Raw genomic sequence first — 25,712 nt, 5'->3', positions numbered from 1 at the left:
GTTGAGATGAACTTTTCTTTCCCTTTGGACACTTCCGCAAGCACTGCGGCTGTCCCAGCAAGAAAAACATTGATGCGCAGAGTATACTCTGCTTCCGATGATACACCTTCCGCTTTGTTGGGGACTGTCACCCCTTACAACGACACTAATGGCGTCAGTCCAGCAACTGACCCGATGACTCCCACTGGTGAAACACTTTGCGATATCACAGACCGATATCCTCGTCTCAGTTCACAGGTAATGAAGAGGTTACCACACGCGGACGCGGTGGTGACTGACATGCCTCGACAGCCACTGAGCGTTTTGAAGCACAAACACCAGGAGATTTGGTTGAAAGGTTACAGCCACTCTCATAAAAACGCGGCCGCTGACAACTCGTACATAGGGTCCGACCTTTTCATTTGCGCATCGGACACCAACACCACCCACTGGTGGGGGGGTCCCGAGGCACAAAGGGGGGGAATAGTAGCCCAGACCCATGATGAGCCTCATCGAGGCCGGTGGGGGGGGGTCGAGACTACGGACAACACCGTACGAGGCCGCCAGAGCATAAATCAAATCTAGTTGTAAACTCTCCTATGAGAACAGTGAGGAGCAGACAGGCCCCTAGACGGGGATTATCTTAGAAGACATCTAAGATAGTACTGAGGTGTACCACACTAGTCGTAAAGGAAGTCCAGTGGACTTGTCCACCTCCAAAACTAATGGCATCAATAATCATTCTTTGCCATGCGTAGGTTCAACTACAATACAACTAGTAAAATGCTCCAATCATGTGTTCCGGTAGATAATATTTCAGAATAAATCGGTAGGATAACTGGTCCCCTTGAGTACCAATACCAGCTACAATCAGTAAGAAGGTTAGAGACTTAACAAATCAAATTACCATTGACAACAGCGACATAGGAGTCACTCAGAGTGCAACACGTGGAGGGGAATCTCCAGTGCACTCTTCCAATGGTTAACACACATGTCACTAATAAATAGGACCCTCCATTCAGGAGTAAAATTATTAGAAGTCATGAACCATGATCACACCACGTATGACTGGTCCAACACTTAAAGAGTACTTCCGTCGTGAGGTTAGCTCCTCCGTGGATAACATAGCTATGAAATAGACTTCATACCTATCGCCACTACAATAGTGGAAGACAGTGACTTGTAGAAAACTACTACAGACTCCCCTTGACACCAATTCTGACTGACCTCCAGGCATTGACCTGAAAATTACCTGACTACGTCAGACTCATTCTGAACAAGTTGTAATCTGCCCGGATACTTGGTTTTCTTCCCTTGACATGCGCGCTTGTGTAAGCATAAACGCACATGCACAACGGAACATCCAATTAGGATTTATGCTAGGACCACTTAAGGGCCCAAGCAATATACCAGCCTTAGTAAAGTTGAACATTTACTTCTAGGCCTTTGACTCTACAGCACTCACCAGTTATCTTCCCAGAAGTCCGTAGGTCATACCTGTAGACTGCCCAAAACTAGTGCATTACAGCTGTAGACTTATCATATAGTTATCAACTTAGGATAGCGCCTAAGCAACACACCAAGTAAGAAAACCCTAGATATGGCATTAGAGACAATGCCATGATAATCATTTTGCCAGAACATTGGACGTATATAGAATACAGTCCAATTAGATGATTTTTTGTGTGAACTATATTTTGTATATTTTTGTTTTGTTTATGCTTTCATTCCTTTTCGGTTCAGTTCCTTTGACACTTAGGAAGTGATAGAGCCATAAACAAAGTCCCCATACAACCATCACTTAGTGCCACAACGCCGCTCATTGGGGAATGAATGTAATTATACATATTTCATGAGTGTGTGTGCGTTGTTAACATCTGCCTAAGTTACTGCCCAGATCTTCCAGTCTGGACGACGGGTCCGGAACGGCGACCCCAAATCCAGACACCCACAGCCTATCCTTGTGGCGGCATGCCCGCTGTCAGAGAGACTACCAAGGTAAACCACCAGAGGGAGGGACCGCAACGGCGATCACCAACCAGGACATCCCCTGGCCCTTCCTGGGGTACTTTACAGCTTCCAGGGAACCTACCAAGGTACACCAATTGAGGAGACCGCAACGGCGATCACCAACCGGACATCAACTGCCCATCCTTGTGGTGGACGGCTCCGCTTTCAGAGAGCCTACCAAGTTCAACCACCAGAGAGGACTGCAACGATGATCTACCAATGGGACATCACGTGGTCATGATTTTATGTTGATTTGTAACTTGCAGGATAAACAAGATCCAAACCACCAGGGGGGGTATGTCATGACGTTGGCCTCTTTTGGTACAATTTTGTGATACTCAGAAGAGACAATATAGCCATATTACCATAAAACTTTTTATATAATAGACTCAGTTTAAGACTTGCCTCATATGGGTGTATGGAATGTATTAATAAGGATAAAGCTTTTGTAAGACATTGAGATGCTATGTACTGATGTAATGTGATAGATTTGGTTACAGAAATACAATTCTAACTCAGTCATAGGCACGCCCCAGGGACATATACAGGACCAGGCATCATTTGACCAGCCTGTTCGATGGGCACTATAAAACACTCCCTGATTTACATTTCTCCAGACCAGGCCTACACTCTATGGCCAGAGGTTTGACCATCCAAGTCCTCTACTGAAAGTGAACCATACCACGTGGTTAACTTTTAGACTATTGATACCGACAGAATAAGAACAAGTCTTTGATATTAATTATTAGTCTGCAGCTAAGTAAATTATATCATCGAACGCGAAGACCAACGAAACCACCATTCTATGACGACATTAATGAATGTCGCTCTGAAAGATCCATTCTAACCGAGAGAGAGAGAGAGAGAACGCGGACAAAACTCCCCAACAGAACTACTCTCCAACAAGAATCAGAACGACACACTGAGCGTAAATATATATATTGATTGCAATTGTTCCCGAATGAGTGAGCCTTCAATTGTCAATTGTTAATGAACTCTGTGTAAACTTCTCAGCTGACCATTTATGACCCATTGTTCAACAGGCCGACCAGCCTGTTTAGCCCACAAGGGCACATTCCAATACCAATCCTTTGTTGACGATAATTACTGTTTGTATGTTTTAGTAAAGACTGGGTTCGTGCAGATACAACAATTTACGACGTTTTGGAATGAGACTGGACTAGAGGTAAATACCCCATTTAAACTTAGAAGATAATCGACCTATACTATAATAGAATAGAATATTATAGTACAGGAAAGTTATATTAGGAAAATTATAGCTTTGTAATCTGAATATTCTCCTTGGTGCCCCGACCTCCTAGTTAATTACAAGTAAACGATTAATCAGTTTAATCGCGTGATAATAATTACAGGGAGCTAATTGATAAACATATCTTCCGTTTAATGGTACCCCCAAAGACACGACAGGTGTTAGAATCTCAACATTTATTGTTCACACTAGATTGGAATGCTGTGTATTACAGTGAGCTAAATGTCCCAAATTCCAAGTGTTATTTCAAGGAACTGGGCAACACAGGAGATGGGAATGTTTCATGTAGCCACTCTTGGCACGACACCAGACTAATACTTGTTCAGAGCGCACACACACACACTTAGTATTAGCCTAAGACATCAGTTCATGGTCAAGGTTATAGGTAACTGAAGGTCACAACAGTTCATCTCAAAGACTCAAAAAGGGTTTGACCCTGAAAATATCACTCTAAGGCAATTTGTTCCGATTTTAGCGTTTCTATTTTTAATTCCCATTCATTTGATAAAGTAGTCCCTCCTGTTAGTGTGCGACTTTAGTTTCTCTTTTCGCCCATGCATCATTTTCTGTTCCTAAATGTCAACTACTGTTGCACAATACATGCTATTTTTCTCTTTATGTAAGCTTTATTATTACACATCAAAGATTTGTCCAAGTCATTGTCCCCAAAACTCTATCCAAACAACCTTTCTCTGGCCTACGGTCACATCCGACAAACCACAGGCATTGTCAAAAGCATTCTCGCAATGCTTTCAATTTGTTCCATATAATGCATTAGTAAGAAGTGGTCGTTCATTGAATGGAGGAACACATTAAAATATAAAATGGCAGGCGGATATAATAAAAGTTTAAAAAATGTACCTCTTCTATTCACGGTCAATGTGATTTAGCCTCACTGCGGTCTTATTGTTTGTTGTCATTCATCCTGACAGGTTTATTTGGGTAAAAATAGAGAAAAGCTTTCATCCCTGTAATTCACTCATCTCAGCCGTTTTATATACTTTTTTTTTTTTTACAGCCCATTAGTCAAATGAAATGCAGCATTTAAAATATATTGGAAGTGATTTCCCCTTCTAGCTATCAAATGAAACACCGCCAAACTGCTAGCAACACACAAGAGACTGGTAGAGAGAGCAGAAGGTATGGTCTTGGTAATGGTCTTCTTCTGAAGTTATATTGATCTGTGTGTCAAAAATGTTTGAAATATGGAGCCAACATGCGATGATGACAGAGTATATAGAGAAACACAAGGGAGAGAGAGAGAGAGAGCTGTAGTGAAGGAACACTGTAGTCAAATCACGCAGGTCAGGGTTCAAACGGATTTATAAGAGGCCAGGCAAACAGAACTCTAAATCATACTGTAATGTGTCCCCTTTAGACCAGATGACCTCACCAAACTCTGGGGCTGTCACGCCCTGACCTTAGAGACGTTTATTTTCCTCTAGTTTGGTTAGGTCAGGGTGTGATGTGGGGTGGGCAATCTAGTTTTTCTATTTCTTTGTTTTGGCTGAGTGTGGTTTCCAATCAGAGGCAGCTGTCCATCATTGTCTCTGATTGGGAACCATACTTAGGCAGCCCTTTTTCCCCTCCTTGAGTTGTGGCATCTTGTTTTTGTGTAGCTGCCTTTGAGCAGCCCCAGAACGTCACGTTTCTTTCTGTTTATCCTGTTTATTGTTTTGTTCGGTTTCACTTCTAAATAAAGGATGTGGAATTACCGGCACGCTGCGCCTTGGCTTATTTATGACAGGGAGTTCGAGGACAGTGATCGTGACAGGGGCAGTTGTAGGCTTTAACTTCGGTCTGAATACTTATGTAAATAAAGGTATTTTTTATTTTGAATACATTTAGAAACATTAAAAAAAAATGTTTTGTTATTATGGGGAACTGCGTGTAGGTTGATGAGGATGTTTTATGAATTTTTTATCCATTTTAGAATAAGGCTGTAACTTAACAACATTTTGAAAAAGCCAGGCCCACCCACTGGGGAGCCAGGCACAGCCAATCAGAATGAGTTTTTCGCCACAAAAGGGCTTAAATTCCCTGGCAACAGCTCTGGTGGACATTCCTGTAGTCAGCATGTCCATTGAACACTCCCTCAAAACTTGAGACATCTGTGAAATTGTGTTGTGACAAAACAGCACATTGTGGCCTTTTATTGTTCCCAGCACAAGGTGCACCTGTGTAATGATTATGCTGTTTAATGCGCTTCTTAATATACCACATCTGTCAGGTAGATGGATTATCTTGGCAAGGAGAAATGCTCACTAACAGGGATGTAAACAAACTTGTGCACAAAATTTGAGAGAAAGAACCTTTTTGTGCGTATGGAACATTTAAGATGTTTTATTTCAGCTCATGAAACCAGCACTTTACATGTTGCATTTATATTTTTGTTCAGTGTATATGCATTTTTCCAAGATTGACCAGCTCTGAACCAATGGGAAGTGTGATGCATCCTTTTCCATTGGTTATGTACATTCCCCAGAAGGGAGCAGTGAAGTGACAAGACGATGGTGGGTTATACGCCACTGGTCAGATGGTTGGGGGGGGTCGATGGTGGGTTATACACCACTGGTCAGATGGTTGGGGGGGGGTCGATGGTGGGTTATACACCACTGGTCAGATGGTTGGGGGGGGTCAATGGTGGGTTATACACCACTGGTCAGATGGTTGGGGGGGTCGATGGTGGGTTATACACCACTGGTCAGATGGTTGGGGGGGTCGATGGTGGGTTATACACCACTGGTCAGATGGTTGGGGGTCGATGGTGGGTTATACACCACTGGTCAGATGGTTGGGGGTCGATGGTGGGTTATACACCACTGGGCAGATGGTTGGGGGTCGATGGTGGGTTATACACCACTGGTCAGATGGTTGGGGGTCGATGGTGGGTTATACACCACTGGTCAGATGGTTGGGGTCGATTATATTGAAAGAAACATTGTACTTACAAGTCAAAGACCAGGTAGTGGAATCCCTCCTCTGATATGCTGTCATGGAGCCTCACTGTGTGAGAGAGAGTGAGAGGAAGGGGGAGGGGATGAGAGCGCGCGAGAGAAAGAGGAGTGGGGGGGTGAGAGCGAGCGAGAGAGAGAGCGGGGATGATGAGAGCGAGCGAGAGGGGAGGGGGGGATGAGAGCGAACGAGCGAGAGAGAGGGATGAGAGGAAGAGAGAGAGAAAGTAAAAGTCTGATTAGAAATGATGCCCTTCAGACTGAAACATTTAGTCATGCAGTCTGTGTGTGTGTGTGTGTGTGTGTGTGTGTGTGTGTGTGTGTGTGTGTGTGTGTGTGTGTGTGTGTGTGTAGCCCGCTGCTTGGCTGTGTGTGTGTCTGTGTAGTCTGCTGCTTGACTGTGTGTGTATCATCTGCTGCTTGGCTGTGTGTGTGTGTGTGTGTGTGTCTGCTGCTTGGCTGTGTGTGTGTGTTTGTGTAGTCTGCTGCTTGGCTGTGTGTGTAGTCTGCTGCTTGGCTGTGTGTGTGTGTGTAGTCTGCTGCTTGGCTGTGTGTGTGTGTGTAGTCTGCTGCTTGGCTGTGTGTGTGTGTGTGTGTGTGGTCTGCTGCTTGGCTGTGTGTGTGTGTGTGTGTGTAGTCTGCTGCTTGGCTGTGTGTGTAGTCTGCTGCTTGGCTGTGTGTGTGTGTGTAGTCTGCTGCTTGGCTGTGTGTGTAGTCTGCTGCTTGGCTGTGTGTGTGTGTGTAGTCTGCTGCTTGGCTGTGTGTGTAGTCTGCTGCTTGGCTGTGTGTGTGTAGTCTGCTGCTTGGCTGTGTGTGTGTGTGTAGTCTGCTGCTTGGCTGTGTGTGTGTGTGTGTGTAGTCTGCTGCTTGGCTGTGTGTGTAGTCTGTGTGCCAGGCAAAGAAAAAAGTCTGAGGAAGAGAAACTCATCCATTACACAAATGACCCTGATTTAAACGTCCTCGCTCCTGCCTGACTCAATTGAAACCATAATAAACCTCGGAGGCCATACAAACTCACCATTCATCTCACTGAGACCGACTCAGAACACAATACAGCAGGGTTTACATCAATGGTAATACACATCCCAAACGTGTTCTATGGTATTTCCTTTAATGTGTCAGGAGATGTCTTGATGTATTGTACCATATCAGCCCACTTCCCAACACAATCAATCAATTCTGAATGCTTAACCACATAAATATCGCGTCCTATAGTGTACAAAAAGTTTCTATAGGACTGTGACACATAATACAGTACGTATAAATACATGTTTCCTGTTGAAATATGAACCTGTTCAGAGTTCAGTGAACTGTATTTGGAGCAGTCTGCCTTGATACACATCATTATATAACCCCGATGTCCTATACTCTAAACATGAGGGGTTCAACCAGGGTTCTTCTTAGATCCTCAAAGTTCTCTGAAGAACCTTAGGGTTCTTGGCAATGAAAATTGCCCCCAAAAGGTTCTTCCAAGGGTTCATCGAGGAACCTCCTTAGTTGGTGGGGGTTCTTGCAGGAACCTAACTGCCCAACAGAAACATTTGGATTTGAATTTAAAAGGACAGCAGGTGCAGGCACTTAGCTGAACATTGTAAACATCTCAATATAAAAAGAGAAGGTTTGTCCCTTGTATGATCTAAATTTATATTGTTTTATGACAACATCAATCTTTTCATATTTGTGCAAATCTTTCTAAAAACAGAAAATGGACACAATTCAATGGATATCAATCAACAAATAGGTAAGAACATGTAGGCTATAAGAATATGTTGAAGGCTAGCTGTACTGGGTGCAGATGACTGAACTGCTGACCTTTGTGTCTGTAGGTATACAGACAAGGAGGCATACAAAGGTATGTCAATTGGTATTGTTATGTTATGCAGATCACATGTACCATCTCCTCCCTTACCGCTTCAATTAATATCCCATAGGCCTCTACATTATGAATTTATAGCAGTTTCCCCACAGTTTCAATTTGAAGAACTCCCTAAAACCCCTAAGAGCGTACAGCATCTTAATGCCAAGGGCTACACAGGTCACCATGCAGGAAACAGCCAGTCAGGTGTTACCGTCTTTCAATTGGTCAGCAGGAGAGGTCGAGTGGTCAACAGACCCAGCCAAATTTCGGTTCTATTCTTAGGGTTTTGGGTCTCTGAACAGGTGTCACACACACCCAGCTATTTTGGCCTGATCCTCTGCACAGATGAACACGACCCTTGGAGAGGGATGACCATGAGGAGACCTTGCCATGGTTGGTATGTTAGGTTTATATGGTACAACCAATTAGTCAGCCATCAGTGTAATTAACACACAAGAGGAAAACGACTTCCCGGGGTGATATTATACAGATGGATGGCAGTGACTGACCTTCAGAATGAAGCGAGGGAGAGAGCGAAGGGGGTGAGAGAGACGGGGGGGGGGAAAGGAGTTGGAGAAAGGAAAAGGTTAAGGTAGAGGTCAGGGAAAAATAAAATAGCCAGCGTAAAGCACGATAGAGGGAGGAGAAAGAGGAGGACAGGAATCCCCTTGGGTCCCAGTCGGAGATAACATTCCGCCTCCGAGGCATCTAACGAAGCAATCGCTACATGCACCAGCCAATCAGAGAATGAAACTGAGACGGATGACCTCAAAGAAGAAGGAATGGATGTTCAGACAGAGTAAAGATGGCATACTGTAGCAATATGGGAACTTCCTTTGTTACACTCTTAGAAAAAAAAGAAGGTGCTATCTAGAACCTAAAAGGGTTCTTTCGGCTGTCCCCATAGGAGAACCCTTTGAAAAACCCTTGTTGGTTCCACTTAGAACCCTTTTGGTTCCAAGTAAAACCGTGTTGGGTTCCACGTACAAGCCTTTACACAGACGGTTCTTTCTACATGGAACCCAAAAGGGTTCGCCTATGGGGACAGCTGAAGAATCCTTTTTTCTAAGAGTGTAGAATCACTTGGGTTATTATCTCTATAGCTAGGCCCTTGAAGGGTAGGCTTTGAGACATCACCCTATGAGGGTACAGTATGAAACCTGAGAGATTATTTAGACACTCAATAGGCAGGACAGTAATCCATCATGCCAGGCATTCATGTTATCCTGTTTGATCTCACAATTCATCTTGATGGTTGTACAGTCGTCTCAAATAAAACTGTGTGAACTCAGCGTTACTCTGGATCCTGATCTCTTTCGACGAACATAAAGAATATTTAAAAGGGCAGCTTTTTTGTAACATTGCAAAAATGTGAAACTTTTTGTTCGAAAATTTTGCAGAAAAGCTCATCCATGCTTTTGTCACTTCTAGATTACACTACTGCAATGCTCTACTCCCCGGTGACCCGGATAAGGCACTAAATAAACTTCAGTTAGTGGTAAATACGGCTGCTACAATCTTGACTAGAACCCAAAAAATTATCTTATTACTCCAGTGCTAGCCTCCCTACACTGGCTTCCTGTTAAGGCAAGGGCTGATTTCAAGGTTTTACTGCTAACCTACAAAGCGTTACATGGGCTTGCTGCTACCTATCTTTCCGATTTGGTCCTGCCGTACACACCGACATGTACACTACGGTCACAAGACGCAGGCCTCCTAATTGTCCCTAGAATTTCTAAGCATCTCAGCTGTAGGCAGGGCTTTCTCCTATAGAGCTCCATTTTTATGGAATGGTCTGCCTACCCATGTGAGAGACGCAGACTCGGTCTCAACCTTTAAGTCATTACTGAAGACTCATCTCTTCAGTAGGTCCTATGATTGAGTGTAGTCTGGCCCAGGAGTGTGAAGGTGAACGGCAAGGCACTGGAGCAATGAACCGCCCTTGCTGTCTGTGCCTGACAGGCTCCTTTATCTCCCCTGTGAATCTCTGCCTCTGACCCTATTACGGGGGCTGAGTCACTGGCTTACAAGTGCTCTTCAATGCTGTCCCTAAGAAGGGTGCGTCATGTCATGCCAGGCTTTTTTCGCTATACACGACTTGAGTGGGTTGAGTCACTGAAGTGATCTTCCTGTCCGGTCTTGCGTACACTCGGGCTTGTGCGCTGGAGGAGATCTTGGTGGGCTATACTCAGCCTTGTCTCAGGGTAGTAAGTTGGTGGTCTGTTGGTATCCCTCTAGTGGTGTGGGGGCTGTGCTTTGGCAAAATGGGTGGGGTATATATATCCTGCCTGGTTGGCCCTGTCCGGGGGTATCAAAGGACATGGCTACAGTGTCCTGACACTCCCCCCCCGTCTCAGTCTCCAGTATCTATGCTGCAATAGTCTATGTGCCAGGGGGCTAGGGTCAGTCTGCCCCATCTGGTGTGTATTTCTCCTCTATTCCTATCTGTAATAATAATAGCTCCAGGACTGAGATGTAGACACATGGCCAACCAAACCACTCTTCCTCCAATGGTCTCCCACGTTATACATTTTATCACCAAGTCTTCTCATCGATAGACAAACAAAATGACGCCCCCTTATCATCGTCTTGTTCTTCCGCCCCCCTCATCCTTCTCTTCTCGGCAGAGAACAAACAGTGTGAAAACAACCACACCAACACCCAGTGTGGTCGTCAAGTCTTACAGTGCCTTGGCCTCCGCGTGTCCCTTGGCAGCCCGCAAGGGACTGGGAGAACGTGGGCAAGGTCTGGTTTGAACAGACTTTCAATATTTATTTACCCAGGATCCACTTAAAAATGGCTTTGGGGTGTATCAAGGTTATTTACCTTCAAAATGGGGATAGCCTACATGGGAGTGTGTGGAGGTGGGGGGGATGGACACATTGCTGTTTTACCAGGCAAAAGGCTGGTCCTTTCTAACTCTTTTTTTTTGCCATGGATTATGGGAACAGTTTCCCTGGCACAGTGGGCTGGCCAGGACTGAGACAGACGGTCAAGTGTGTGTGTGGGAGCGCTTGTGTATTATGGCATAACAGTGTGATTGTCTTACTGCCACCAGTGAAGGGCCAGCTGGCACATTGAAGAGAAAGAGGAGAGGGAAGAGGTTAAAGGTGAAGGAGAGGGAAGAGGTTAAAAAGGTCAGGGACAGGGGACTGGAGGACAGGAGAAAGTGAGGAACTGAAGGTGGAACACGGATTCCCAGATGTTAGACTTGTACAGTATTTGACTAACCGATATTAGGGTGCTTGAGCAGACGACAAATCCTGGCCTCTCTCTCCAGCTTCTGGTGATCTATAGGAGAGACAAAATAGAAGGCGTCAGTCTTTGAAGCACACACACACACACACACACACACACCTTAACCCCAAGGACTGTGGCATTCCCTCACGTTGTTAGGGAGTTAGTGTTATCTTCTCTTGGGTTGTAAGACAAGCCTGATCCTGTTCTACTCCGGTTTTCACATAATTGTGACCACGCTAACTGTGACCACGCTAACTGTGACCACGCTAACTGTGACCACGTTAACTGTGACCATGCCAAAAAAAGGTATTCCATGTGGCTTCCGTGTTCCATTCCCAGACACCAACCAAATGATACACAATGCCAAAAGTACAAGCCGGTTCATGATCTGTAAATCCAGTAGGGTCAGATTACAGTCCAGTTTCCTGATACCACAGTAATTGCTACAGTAAATCCCGTCACTTTCACCTTACAGCTGAATGAGATGAAGGGTCATCATAACTTCCCAATCCAACATGATTCATTAGGAACTAGATGAAGGGTCATCATAACTTCCCAATCCAACATGATTCATTAGGAACTAGATGGAGGGTGATCATAACTTCCCAATCCAACATGATTCATTAGGAACTAGATGAAGGGTGATCATAACTTCCCAATCCAACATGATTCATTAGGAACCAGATGAAGGGTCATCATAACTTCCCAATCCAACATGATTCATTAGGAACTAGATGAAGGGTGATCATAACTTCCCAATCCAACATGATTCATTAGGAACTAGATGAAGGGTGATCATAACTTCCCAATCCAACATGATTCATTAGGAACTAGATGAAGGGTGATCATAACTTCCCAATCCAACATGATTCATTAGGAACTAGATGAAGGGTCATCATAACTTCCCAATCCAACATGATTCATTAGGAACTAGATGAAGGGCATCATAACTTCCCAATCCAACATGATTCATTAGGAACTAGAGGAAGGGTCATCATAACTTTCCAATCCAACACGATTCATTGGGAACTAGATGAAAGGTCAGTGAATGGAACTGAATGTCCTGTTGGAACAGGTGTGTTATGTACTCTCTGAGCTTTACACACAAACACAACGGATGGATATCGTTGCTCTGTATTCACCTTAACCCTCGCTCCTTTGTTTACGTGTTTTGATCATTCATCAGGTGTCTTAAGAGTGGAGCTTCTAGGCTAATGTCAGTGAACTTAGCACTCCACTGTGAAATCTGGTTCCCCCACTTCAGGGAGGAGTAATGTTAGCGTGCACATCTGGTGAGCTCAACTAGACAGAGTATTTACACACTGTTTATATTCATCATGCTGCCAACAGGATATCAGGTCACTACAACACTTAGAGTGCTCAACGACCACTTTGCAATAATAACACTTCCATGTGTGAATTAAATGGGACGTGAGTTAATTGAGATGTCAATATCAAGTGCTATTCATTTCAACACAATACTGGTACCTCAACTGGTACCCCAGGGAATATTGTCATTTATTAAAGGGCAAGTATTTGAAAACCACTTAAACATTTAAATTCATCAAGGTTATTCACTACTGCAACGCCACAGCGAAGCAGGGCTCCAATTCCTCCAGGTGTTGCTTTCATCTTTCACGTGGCCAACCGCTGCGACCAGTGAATTATTTGACATGAATAAATTCACGCGACAGAACCAGGAAATGAACCAGATTTAAAGTGTAACGCGACCTGTCCACAGAAATCAAGAGGTTTGACAAAAGTTGAGAAGGAAAATAGTCACATGGTAGCCCTGAAACCAAGAGGAGAGCTCATTTTGAATTCAACTGAAGATAGATGCGCCAAAGCATCCAAATATAAAGAATGAATGACAGACCTGTTGCCGGCAATATGCTGGATTATTAATGTTTGATAAACAACTTTGGCATAACGACAAAAGGTTACCTGAGGGACGCTGTGTGGGTGAGTCAGAGGTAGTCAGCAGTGTTAGGGACAAAGGGTTAGGAGAGCACAGGGGTTCTGAATAAATAAAATGTCAGGGTACGGGGCCTGAATGTTTATGTTACATGTAGGCAGGGTTGGGGTCAATTCAATTTAAATTCCAGTCAGTTCAGAAAGTAAACCAAATTACAATTCAAAACTGTCTTCATTGAAATTTCAGTGTACTTCCTGAATTGACTGAAATTACAATGGAATTGACTCTAACCCTGTAGGTAGGCCACTGTCAACATGAAGAGTTGAAGATCCCTTTCTTGCTGTGACATTTGAAATGTAAAGTAAAAGTGAATAAAGAAAGTGGTTCATGTTCAGGTTAGATACATGTGTTGTGTTAGGTGTATCCGTGTGGAATTCCAAAGGCATCGCCATAGGCAATTCTATAGGGGTGCACTGCCATCTATCACCTGCAGAGTGCGCTCAATAGTTCAGAACAGGTGGACAGGCGTGTGTGACTGGGTCAATGACCAAATCCTCATCAACTCTCTAGGTTAATGCCAGATCAATGCTACAGATATGTCAGTGAATCTGTGAATGTGTGTGTGTGTGTGTGCGCCTAGGTCTCGTCTGAGCCATTTTGGACAATGCCGGATCCATTGTGGGATTTTTCTAGAGGCACATGCTATTTTTAGGACCTATGAAGCATTTGTGAATCTCTAATCCACCGTCAGACGTGAACTTCACAGGGCCTGGAAGCTTTCCCATCCAATCTGACTCAAACAACATAATCCTACACACACCAATCGGATGTCTTTTCATAGCAGCCACATTCCCATTTCTCCAATCAGGTTTGCTTTTACAGGCCTGTAATCTGTGCTCCTCCAATCAAAAGTGCTTTTCTAAGGTTGTAATCCCTGCTACTTGAGCCAGATGTGATGCGGTAGCCTCGTTAATGATCTCTCCAATCACGTCTTGTTTTACAAACGTCTAATCCCAAATCGCACCAATCAGATGTGCTTTTACAGGGCTGTAATCCCGATCGCCGGGCGGACTTTGGCGTGCTCCCATTCTCTCCCGTCGCCACCCCTCTCATCCCCAGACGGCATGCTCCCAAACTGTGACGTAACAGGATTTACAGCTGCTCACTCGTCACCTCCAGTAGTTCAACCTCAACCCTCCTCCCAGTCTTCTTCATCATCATCATCTTCTTATCTTATTCTGACCCCATTCTGTTCCATACACCTTTAGTGAGTAGCTCTAGTGAGGATAATGAACTCACCGTGTTATTACCCCATTCTGTTCCATACACCTTTAGTGAGTAGCTCTAGTGAGGATAATGAACTCACCGTGTTATGGTATTTCATTTGACATGGGGATTTCAATTGACCTACACAGAAAGACCATGTAAACGTCAATGTTTTTTTCCACAAACACTGGACAAAAACATGATTTGCAAGATCGAACTTGAAACCCCTATGTAGTTCCTCAATCCGACTGCCATAAATGATGATGTCAATCAGATGATGCATTTGGTCTGCAGCGTCATAAACGTGACACACAAAGAGCCGGACTCGTCATCCTTCTCTCATTAACAGCTTCAGGTGGAGTGATTTTAAAAATGAGCAACACAACTAAAACAGTGTGGTGTGATTCGCCCCAGAGCTGACCTATTTAAACGTTCGTCAGCCCCAGATGAGCAGAGAGAGAGAATGCTGTCAGGCCTGAGAAACAAGGGCAGCAGCTATTTTCACTGCAATCAACCCCCTCCTCAGTCACTGACATTATGAAAATCTAGCACATCTGGTACCACTGCCGCCCTCAGGTCCAGTCGATTCTCAGTCCCCAACGCCTTGAAGAGGACAATTTACCGGTGTCTTGACATGTTAGGATCATTAATAATTATGATCCTCTTAAGGATCAGACCATTTTTTTTAAAATGTTCACATAAAATGACATACCCAAATCTAACTGCCTGTATCTCAGGACCTGAAGCAAGGATATGCATATTCTTGATACCATTTGAAAGGAAACACTTTGAAGTATGTGGAAATGTGAAATTAATGTAGGAAAATATAACACATTAGATCTGGTAAAAGATAATACAAAGAAAAAAACATGAATTTTTTTTACCATCATCTTTGAAATGCAAGAGAAAAACCATAATTTATTATTCCAGCCAAGGTGCAGTTTAGATTCTGGCCACTAGACTGCAGCGGTGTATACGTACAAAGTTTTAGACTGATCCAATGAATCATTGCATTTCTGTTCAAAATGTTGTATCAAGACTGCAAAAATGTGCCTAATTGCCTTATTAATAACTTTAAGTTCATAACTGTGCACTCTCTTCAAACAATAGTATGGTATTCTTTCACTGTAATAGCTACTGTAAATAGGACAGTGCAGTTAGAGTAACAAGAATTTAAGCTTTCTGCCAATATCAGATATGTCTATGTCCTGGGAAATGTTCTTTACTTACAACCTCATGCTAATCGTGTTAGCTCAACCGTCCCGTGGAGGACCCATTGATCCTGTAGAGGTTTTAAAGCGCATTCCCCTCGTGCCATTCCTTCCCTACCTGTTGCTGCAGAGCTAGGCTGAAGGTGGGGTGTTGTGATGGCTGAAGTAAGCCCAATGGTGACGAGCTGAGTACAGCATCCTCTTAAAGTTTCAGGAGAAAATAAATGGGACCAGGATTGCCCCACCCCACTACTTCTTCTGGGCAACTTCACACCAGACTGTCGGCCTTGGCAGCACAGCCAGACTGATTTAAATAGGGAGCCAATTATTTCTGGAGACAGGCAGCGAGAAGAATAAAATAAATAAAAGGACTAAAAAGAAAAAACAGCTCAACATTAAAAGCGAGAGAGGAAGTTTGTGCAAGTCACCCGAGTGCAAGTCACCCTGAAAGTATCAGAGGATCCTAGGTAGTCCCTCATTAGAAGACAGCTTCAAACGCAGACTGGTCCATTAAAATAAAATGGGCCATCATTTATCGCAAGAAGACGTTGTCTTTACAGCACTTTGTAAGAGAAACTGATAGCCTGAATCAATTGCCATTGAAACTAGGCCACATTATGCACAACAGTCGGTCTTATAAACCCGATAACGAAACAGGTAAGTATGCGAGTTAAGACTGGCACACACACACACACACACACACGTGTTGTCGGCTATACAGCCGATTACACACACATGTTCCTCTTAAATGACATGTTGACCGCACCGCTCGCATTGCAAAATAAATGTAAACATGTTATTCAATTATTGCACCCACACTGCTCGCCCGCACCAACCAACGAGCGTCTGCGTTGCCAAGCGCTAAAATAGAAGTCAGTTCTATTTGTGATGCTGAACACAGCATTGGTTTATAGAAGCAGATACCCACGGGCCATCTCCTCATTGGTTATACCCACCTGGGTGATTGAAAGATGAACTGAGTTCAGTCGGTCGGCGTGGTAACTATTAAAGTTACATGGCGATTGGCATCTAAAGTCCAAAGAAGAAAAAGCCTGGAAGGAGGAGAGATAACTAGAAACGAATCAGTTGACTGTTTTATGTGTGGATTAATTGTCGAGTAGAGGACCTTGTGCATTTCAGGTAAAATAACAACATTTATATCCCAGGACAAATTAGCTAGCAATAGCAAGCTAGCTAAATAGGACAAATTAACTAGCAACTGCAAGCTAGCTAGCTAAATTGCCATAAAAGATTTAATGCTTTTCGACCTGTGCCCAAATGAATATAATTGGTTCAGAGTTTGTTTCGATATTTTAACCTGCGTGTCTTGACAGCTTTTGGTGTGGGGGGACAAAATCAATTTGCGCACGTTTGCTTGCGGCCGGTTTGGGTACGGTGTTAAATTAACTAGACAACTTTTTTACAATTTGTAAATCCGAAGAAAAAAAAAAGTCTGCCAAACCCTGTCCCGCTAGATTGAACGATAGTCATTATCTACAGCTCTACTGATGGGACAGGCACTTGTCAGTCAAAGTGTGCGATGACAGTGAAACACTACTGGTTTGACAGTCTGTCCCGCCTCCTGGGTGTGTGTGTGTGTGTGTGTGTGTGTGTGTGTGTGTGTGTGTGTGTGTGTGTGTGTGTGTGGTGTACTCTGTGGTTGCAGTCAAATGTCTTTACGCGGGGGGAGAGAGAGCATGATGCTCCTTCGTCTATGCGAGTCAATTTGCACGTCCCATTGAATGTGGTAATGATGAGTCTAAATCCACTTAGCCTATTGTTTTCTGGCACATTCATCCATTTTCTTTGGCGTGCAGGCTCCAACATTAATGATAGCCCGCCTGGGCCAGTAAAAATGCCACGAAAACGAAGCTCACGCTTCAAATGGGGTAGAAGTCCGTGAGTTGTGGTTCTGGATGGCCGGCTAGCAACAATTGCAGAAAAACTTCCTAGTGGCTTCTTTCAGCACATTTATTTTATTTTGCGTGTTTCATATGCAGCCACGAAGTCCTGGCGCAGAGGCTGACTGTGTTTGATTGACGAACAGCAGGACTAGTTTATACAAAGTGTTGAACTGACAGAATAAAGTCAATCTCATATAGCCTTCCCATTCATAAATCATACAACGTAGTTATATGTCCATGGTATCTCATCTGGACAAGTAAACTAAAGATCTCGTTTGTATTGTCGATATGAAGTCCATCAGGACTTGCCAGACAGTGACGTTAAAGTGAGTGATTCTTCAGTATCCTACCGAATCGCATCGGTAACAGATCCGTCCTAATTTGCATTCTGGTAGGCTTTTTGGCGATCTGCAGATAAATGATTAAAACAGTAGATGAAAATAGTGAATCCTCACTGCAGGAACAATATGTAGGCTAGTGGAGAGAGAGCCTCACTCTGGTCCAAAATATGATAAAAGAAAACAGATTGAATTGTTTTAAAAAGCTAATGATATTTGTATGTTATTTTCAAAGACATTGATCTAGGTCTAGTGATTTAAAATGTTGACAATGGACTGCTGTTTTCTGTGTAGCGAAGGCCATGATTAACACCTGCTTTATTCATACCTGTATTGCAGACAGCCGAAAAAATGGCTCTTAAATAGGAAGCTTGAAGCCTGTAGAAGTCAGCGGAGTCTTACAAGATTATTTAAGAAGAAATGTGTGGGTCAGTTGTTAATCAAGCCTTTAAAAAAAAAAAATGTTATTATGCAATTCACAAAAGAGAGTAGGGAACACCTGTTCATTCTTTCATTCATTTAACTGACGCCGTTCTCGCTCTTCTCTTAACGCGTATGGTCACAAATTAATGGTGCATCTGTTCTGTTTACTATAGAGACCAATTATTCCATTTGAAATAGTGCCATCACACAATTCTTTGGATTTTAAATGTAACCTTTAATACATTTAAGATCATTTTGGCACTTTCGGATTTAATAAAATACATAATTGTGGCAAATTCATTTCTTGCAGTAAAATACTTTACTCTTAGAGAAGACATGTTAAATGTAAAAAAAATATTCTTTTTTTGGGGGGGGGGGGGTTTAATGTCCTCTTAGAAAATAGTCCTGATCATATAGGCCTTGGCCTAGACGATATCCAAAACTACTAACAATACGCGGGATTCATACATTCTCACTACACAATACCATAACAAATTTTTCCAATCTTGGAGGTAAACTCAATAAAGTATTAAATAATTTAGATGGAATCAAGGCGTTACAATGTGCCAGAGGCCACCAAAATAGAGAAACAATTTTTAAACAGGGGGACATGCCCCCCTGGGGATCCTGGCTGTCTACTTTGTCTATTTCTATTTGGCTGACACACACACACACAGATGAAGTCAGGCATTTCCCTCTACCCCTATCCCCTAAAGACAAGAGGCTAGCTCCAGATAGACGGGCACACCCTTAGCCTCATGATACGGTGATGATGACTGTGATAAAGTGAGTGTTTCTATGATGATGTGCTGCTCATCCCGGTGTGTGACATCACAGAAGCCATAGACCCTCTTTTACGGATCCATACACTGGCCGCTCTACAGCTCACGCGGACATCACCACCATTATATGCAATATTAATCTGTGCAGCAGATTTTACAGACCCCGGCAGAACCAAGGGAAATGATGTGATGAGACCAGAGTCACGGTACAGGAGAGAATCTGACAGAATCCCCATCAGAACAGAGACATTACAGAGATACAGAATGTAATCCTGGTAAATTCTGCATGCACAGCGTGATGGTCAGTGCAACCTACAGTACTTGTTATGGTAGCCCATTGGACAAAAACAACCATGACTGGAGGTCACACACACACACACAAAAAGGACCGGGGGGGTCCGTATATATACTGCTAAAAAGAATAAAGGGAACACTAAAATAACACATCCTAGATCTGAATGAATGAAATAATCTTATTAAATACTTTTTTCTTTACATAGTTGAATGTGCTGACAACAAAATCACACAAAAATAATCAATGGAAATCCAATTTATCAACCCATGGAGGTCTAGATTTGGAGTCACACTCAAAATTAAAGTGGAAAACCACACTACAGGCTGATCCAACTTTGATGTAATGTCCTTAAAACAAGTCAAAATGAGGCTCAGTAGTGTGTGTGGCCTCCACGTGCCTGTATGACCTCCCTACAATGCCTGGGCATGCTCCTGATGAGGTGGCAGATGGTCTCCTGAGGGATCTCCTCCCAGACCTGGACTAAAGCATCTGCCAACTCCTGGACAGTCTGTGGTGCAACGTGGCGTTGGTGGATGGAGCGAGACATGATGTCCCAGATGTGCTCAATTGGATTCAGGTCTGGGGAACGGGCGGGCCAGTCCATAGCATCAATGTCTTCCACTTGCAGGAACTGCTGACACACTCCAGCCACATGAGGTCTAGCATTGTCTTGCATTAGGAGGAACCCAGGGCCAACCGCACCAGCATATGGTCTCACAAGGGGTCTGAGGATCTCATCTCGGCACCTAATGGCAGTCAGGCTACCTCTGGCGAGCACATGGAGGGCTGTGCGGCCCCCCAAAGAAATGCCACCCCACACCATGACTGACCCACCGCCAAACCGGTCATGCTGGAGGATGTTGCAGGCAGCAGAACGTTCTCCACGGCGTCTCCAGACTCTGTCACGTCTGTCACATGTGCTCAGTGTGAACCTGCTTCATCTGTGAAGAGCACAGGGCGCCAGTGGCGAATTTGCCAATCTTGGTGTTCTCTGGCAAATGCCAAACGTCCTGCACGGTGTTGGGCTGTAAGCACAACCCCCACCTGTGGACGTCGGGCCCTCATACCACCCTCATGGAGTCTGTTTCTGACCGTTTGAGCAGACACATGCACATTTGTGGTCTGCTGGAGGTCATTTTGCAGGGCTCTGACAGTGCTCCTCCTGCTCCTCCTTGCACAAAGGCGGAGGTAGCGATCCTGCTGCTGGGTTGTTGCCCTCCTACGGCCTCCTCCACATCTCCTGATGTACTGGCCTGTCTCCTGGTAGCGCCTCCATGCTCTGGACACTACGCTGACAGACACAGCAAACCTTCTTGCCACAGCTCGCATTGATGTGCCATCCTGGATGAGCTGCACTACCTGAGCCACTTGTGTGGGTTGTAGACTCCGTCTCATGCTACCACTAGAGTGAAAGCACCGCCAGCATTCAAAAGTGACCAAAACATCAGCCAGGAAGCATAAGAACTGAGAAGTGGTCTGTGGTCACCACCTGCCGAACCACTCCTTTATTGGGGGTGTCTTGCTAATTGCCTATAATTTCCACCTGTTGTCTATCCCATTTGCACAACAGCATGTGAAATGTATTGTCAATCAGTGTTGCTTCCTAAGTGGACAGTTTGATTTCACAGAAGTGTGACTGACTTGGAGTTACATTGTGTTGTTTAAGTGTTCCCTTTATTTTTTTGAGCAGTGTAGTATGTCTATCAAATGAGTCAACTAAAATATGGAGAGGAACATACTTTGCTAGTGTGTGTGGTCTTAGTCAACGAACTCCCGACCCTGGGCAGGAACAGTGAGTCAGTGCACGTCACTGTAATGCCAATGTGTATGTATTTGTTTGTGTGTGTCCCCCCCCTTCTCTCTCTCCCCATCTCCTCAATAAGGGTCTGATTCCCAGGGGCGAGAGTCTGCTACACTGTTCACTGACTTGTTTATGTACATACAGTCTCAGACAGACCCCACTGTCAGACATTGGCCCTGAGGACATCTAGGATCAATGAACACAGCCTCCTTAACACAACACTACCTACTATCCAACACAATAGCGGCATTATATTCCATACGGTCTGAACGGTGTTGCCCAGTGTTAAGTTACCCCAAATGGTCTGAGCACATACAGTACCAGTCAAAAGTTTGGACACAGCTACTCATTCAAGGGTTTTTCTTTATTTTTACTATTTTCTACATTGTAGAATAGTGAAGACATCAAAACTATGAAATAACACATGGAATCATGTAGTAACCCAAAAAGTGTTAAATCAAAATATATTTTATATTTGAGATTCTTCGAAGTAGCCACCCTTTGCCTTGACAGCTTTGGCACACTCAACCAGCTTCACCTGGAATGCTTTTCCAACAGTCTTGAAGGGAGTTCCCACATATGCTTGGCACTTGTTGGCTGCGTTTCCTTCACTCTGCGGTCCAACTCATCCCAAACCATCTCATTTGGGTTGGGGTCAGGTGATTTTGATAAAATACCATAGTCCACATAGGTCTTCTGTATACCACCCCTACCTTGTCACAACTGATTGGCTCAAATGCATTGACATAAGAAATTCCACAAATTAACAAGGCACACCTGTTAATTGAAATGCATTCCAGATGACTACCTCATGAAGCTGGTTGAGAAAATGCCAAGAGTGTGCAAAGCTGTCATCAAGTCAAAGGGTGGCTACTTTAAAGAATCTCAAATATATTTTGATTTGTTCAACACTTTTTTGGTTACTACATGATTCCATATGTGTTATTTCATCGTTTTGATGTCTTCATTATTCTACAATGTAGAAAATAGTAAAAATAAAGAATAACCCTGGAATGAGTAGGCGTGTACAAACGTTTGACTGGTACTGTATGAGAGTATATGAGTGCTAAACCTACAGTGACATACACACCTACAGTGACATAAAATGTTCTGTAATTACCATAATGACAGATGGAGGATGTATTAAGGCTACAGGCACGTAAAGACAGTTTTGCCATCAGTATGATGATTATATAAAAACAAAGTGTGTACCAATACCACAGAATGGCCAGGGGGAAATATTATGCAAAACAAGATGTCAACCTGTTTCAGGCAGAGAGAAAGATGGGACACACAGAGCTACAGCTTTGAATAACAAACAAATGTGTTACAAAATGAGGAGATGGAGGGATGGCAGGAGGGAGGGATGAGGGTGAGAGAGCAGTCAAATATCCTATCTGGAAATGCAGTCAAATATCCTATCTGGAAATGGTTTGTGAGTGAGTGAATAAATGAACAAACAAGCAAATGAGTGATTAAATGAATGAACTAACCTATTAAATGAATGAACTAATTATTAATGAAAAGAACATGTTAAAATAAATGCAGCAGTATGATACGCAAAAGGCTGTATACGTGTCTGTAGCAGTTGCAGAAATGGCTCTTTCCTAAACCCTGATATTGATCCCCAGTCACGTAGAGGCAGGAGAGCTGTCCCTTGTTCAGTATTCAGCTCACACTCAGGTAGTTCATCTCAGTCGGGCCTCCCCAGGCACAGAACACCAGTCCTGCTCCACACACAACCGGCACACAGACACGTACTAACACACCTGCCTAACCCACTTTAAAAAAGCACACACAGGTAAGTAAAACACAAACACGCTGCCTGGATGCGGCTAAAGCCCTAATCTCCCCTCCATTCTAAAAGGGATCTTCCTCTCTCATCACCCTGAGCCCTGGCCCAAACCAGACAATGGCCAGAGCGACCAACTTTATCAAAGACCACACTACACAATAGCACTGCTGGCTGAAATACGGGAGCGGTGATAACACACCATCCTGACTCACTGCTTCTCTCGGCTGTGTTGCCAAGGCAGCGAAAATAAAGTGTTGCAAAGGGTGGTCCTTAAGTCTAGACTGCCACTTCCACCTGCAATGTGACAGACAGCAGGTATCAGAGAGGAGAAAGAGGGAGGGAGAGGAGGAAGGAGAGAAAGAGGAGATGGGAAAAGAGGCAAAGAGATAAAAAGAAGGTGGACACAGAAAGCGAGAAAGGAGGAATGAGCGAGAGCAAACGGAGAGAGGAGGAATGAGAGAGGAGGAAGGAGAAGGAGAGAGAGACGAGTGGAGATACAAAAACTAGGGCCCTGTGAAATCTGGGTACATTTTTTTTTGGGAAAATTCAGTTGTTTTCTCCGTTTTGTTTTTCCAGGTTTCCGTTTCCCCCAGTTTTTCGCTCTGAAAATAACACTATTCTAATAGAAACAAACAAAAACTTAATTGGATGGTCTAAGTCCACAACAATGCTTAAACCACATCAGGAGACCACGTTTGAGATCTGGGAAAAATCATTTTGGGTCTAATAACCCTTTGCACCAGCCAGAGACCGTTGTTAGGTTAGCGGTCATGTGACTGCAGAGATTGCAAAACAAATGATTACTGGATTGACACAAATAATCATGATAGCATTCTGCCGGGTAGGCATAGGCTACTTTGTGGCTAATATTTAATTGAGAAGGTTTATGAGAAAGCCTTTCCATCCGACAACAGACAGTTATCATTCATCGCTAATGGCTACACAGACTGGAGACATGACATATGAACAATACACAGACAAGGCCATTCCTGTACCCTTCCAGGAAGTTGCCGTAAAAAAACAAATCACTGATGGATTTAGTTCATGTCTTAACATGAACTTGGGCAAATTAATGCATTTTATAATAAGTTTAATACTTTTAGTTGATTTCCTACTAGTTTAATACATTTTAGAATTTTGTTGAATTCTGTTTTAATGTTTGGGGGGAGTAGGTGAGGAAGAGAAAGAGGCCGTGCTTACCGAGAAACATGCTGGCCATATCAGAGTGAAGCACATGATTACCAAAATCACCCTACGCTTCTGACGGGGAATTGTCAAGGAGGTGGACAGCTGGGCAAGTGGAAGAACCTTTAGTCAATCAATCACATTCTATTATATCTGAAATGTATGATTTCAATGAATGTCAGAGAGAGCACACAATGTTAAAATGTGTCGCTTTTTGCATAAAATTACATTTTATTTGTCACATGCACTGAATACAACCGGTGTAGACCTTACAATGAAATGCTTACTTACAAGCCCTTAACCAACAATACAGTTAAGAAACCCCCACCCCAAAAGAAAGAGAAAAGAATAACAATGAATTAGAGCAGCAGTAAATAACAACGGCTGGGCTATATACAAGGGGTACCAGTACAGAGTCAATGTGTCAATGTGCGGGGGCACCGGTGTCGAGGAAATTGAGGTAATATGTACATGTAGGTAGAGTTATTAAAGTGGCTACGCATAGATATTAACAGTAGCGGCAGCGTAGCGGGGCGCGGGGTTAATGCAAATAGTCTGGGTCTGGGTAGCCATTTGATTAGCTGTTCAGGAGTCTTATGGCTTGGGGGTAGAAGCTGTTTAGAAGCCTCTTGGACCTAGACTTGGCGCTCTGGTACCGCTTGCCATGCGGTAGCAGAGAGCAGTCTATGACTGGGGAGGCTGGAGTCTGACAATTTTTACGGCCTTCCTCTGACACCGCCTGGTATAGAGGTCCTGGATGGCAGGAAGCTTGGCCCCGGTGATGTACTGGGCCATATGCACTACCCTCTGGAGCCTTGCGGTCAGAGGCCGAGTAGTTGCCATACCAGGTAGTGATGCAACCCGTCAGGATGCTCTCGATGGTGCAGCTGTAAAACCTTTTGAGGATCTGAGGACCCATGCCAAATCTTTTCAGTCTCCTGAGGGGGAATAGGTTTTGTTGTGCCCTCTTCACGACTGTCTTGGTGTGCTTGGACCATGTTAGTTTGTTGTTGATGTGGACACCAAGGAACTTGAAGCTCTCAACCTGCTCCACTACAGCCCCGTCGATGAGAATGGGGGCATGCTCGGTACTCCTTTTCCTGTAGTCCACAATCTCCTTAGTCTTGATCACGTTGAGGGAGAGGTTGTTGTCCTTGCACCACACGGTCAGGTCTCTGACCTCTTCCCTATAGGCTGTCTCATCGTTGTCAGTGATCAGGCCTACAACTGTTGTGTCTTCAGCAAACTTATTGATGGTGTTGGAGTTGTGTGTACTAATCAACCAAGTGTGTACTAATGAGCTATGCGAAATAGAAAAAAATGAATCACAATAGTAGACTACTGAAATTATATATTTCAGTGTAGATAAGGGAAGGGCAGGTTAAAATAAAAATATGACAGACAGACAAGCCAGCGTATGAATCCAACAGATTTACATATCAATGGAGTGGAAATTAGCTGACTTCCTGACCTGTAAGGTAAGTAA

The 25,712-nt window shown here is 43.8% G+C and overlaps 1 protein-coding gene across 13 annotated transcripts in view; it reads right to left on the bottom strand.

Annotated features, from left to right (window-relative positions):
- Nucleotides 1-25,712, bottom strand: part of LOC100380644 (calcium/calmodulin-dependent protein kinase type II delta chain) — a 117,247-nt gene that overhangs the window by 49,372 nt on the left and 42,163 nt on the right. For all 13 annotated transcript variants that reach the window (XM_045721539.1, XM_045721541.1, XM_045721540.1 and 10 more), the window contains 2 exons: nt 11,303-11,362; nt 6,211-6,265 (listed from right to left, as the gene is read on the bottom strand). In XM_045721539.1, the coding sequence (XP_045577495.1) occupies nt 6,211-6,265; nt 11,303-11,362 (115 nt within the window). The remainder of the gene's footprint in view (nt 1-6,210; nt 6,266-11,302; nt 11,363-25,712) is intronic.

The sequence above is a fragment of the Salmo salar genome, chromosome ssa07 (assembly GCF_905237065.1).
Source record: "Salmo salar chromosome ssa07, Ssal_v3.1, whole genome shotgun sequence".
Classification (NCBI taxonomy): Eukaryota; Metazoa; Chordata; class Actinopteri; order Salmoniformes; family Salmonidae; genus Salmo; species Salmo salar.
This window is presented reverse-complemented; position numbering and strand designations above follow the sequence as displayed.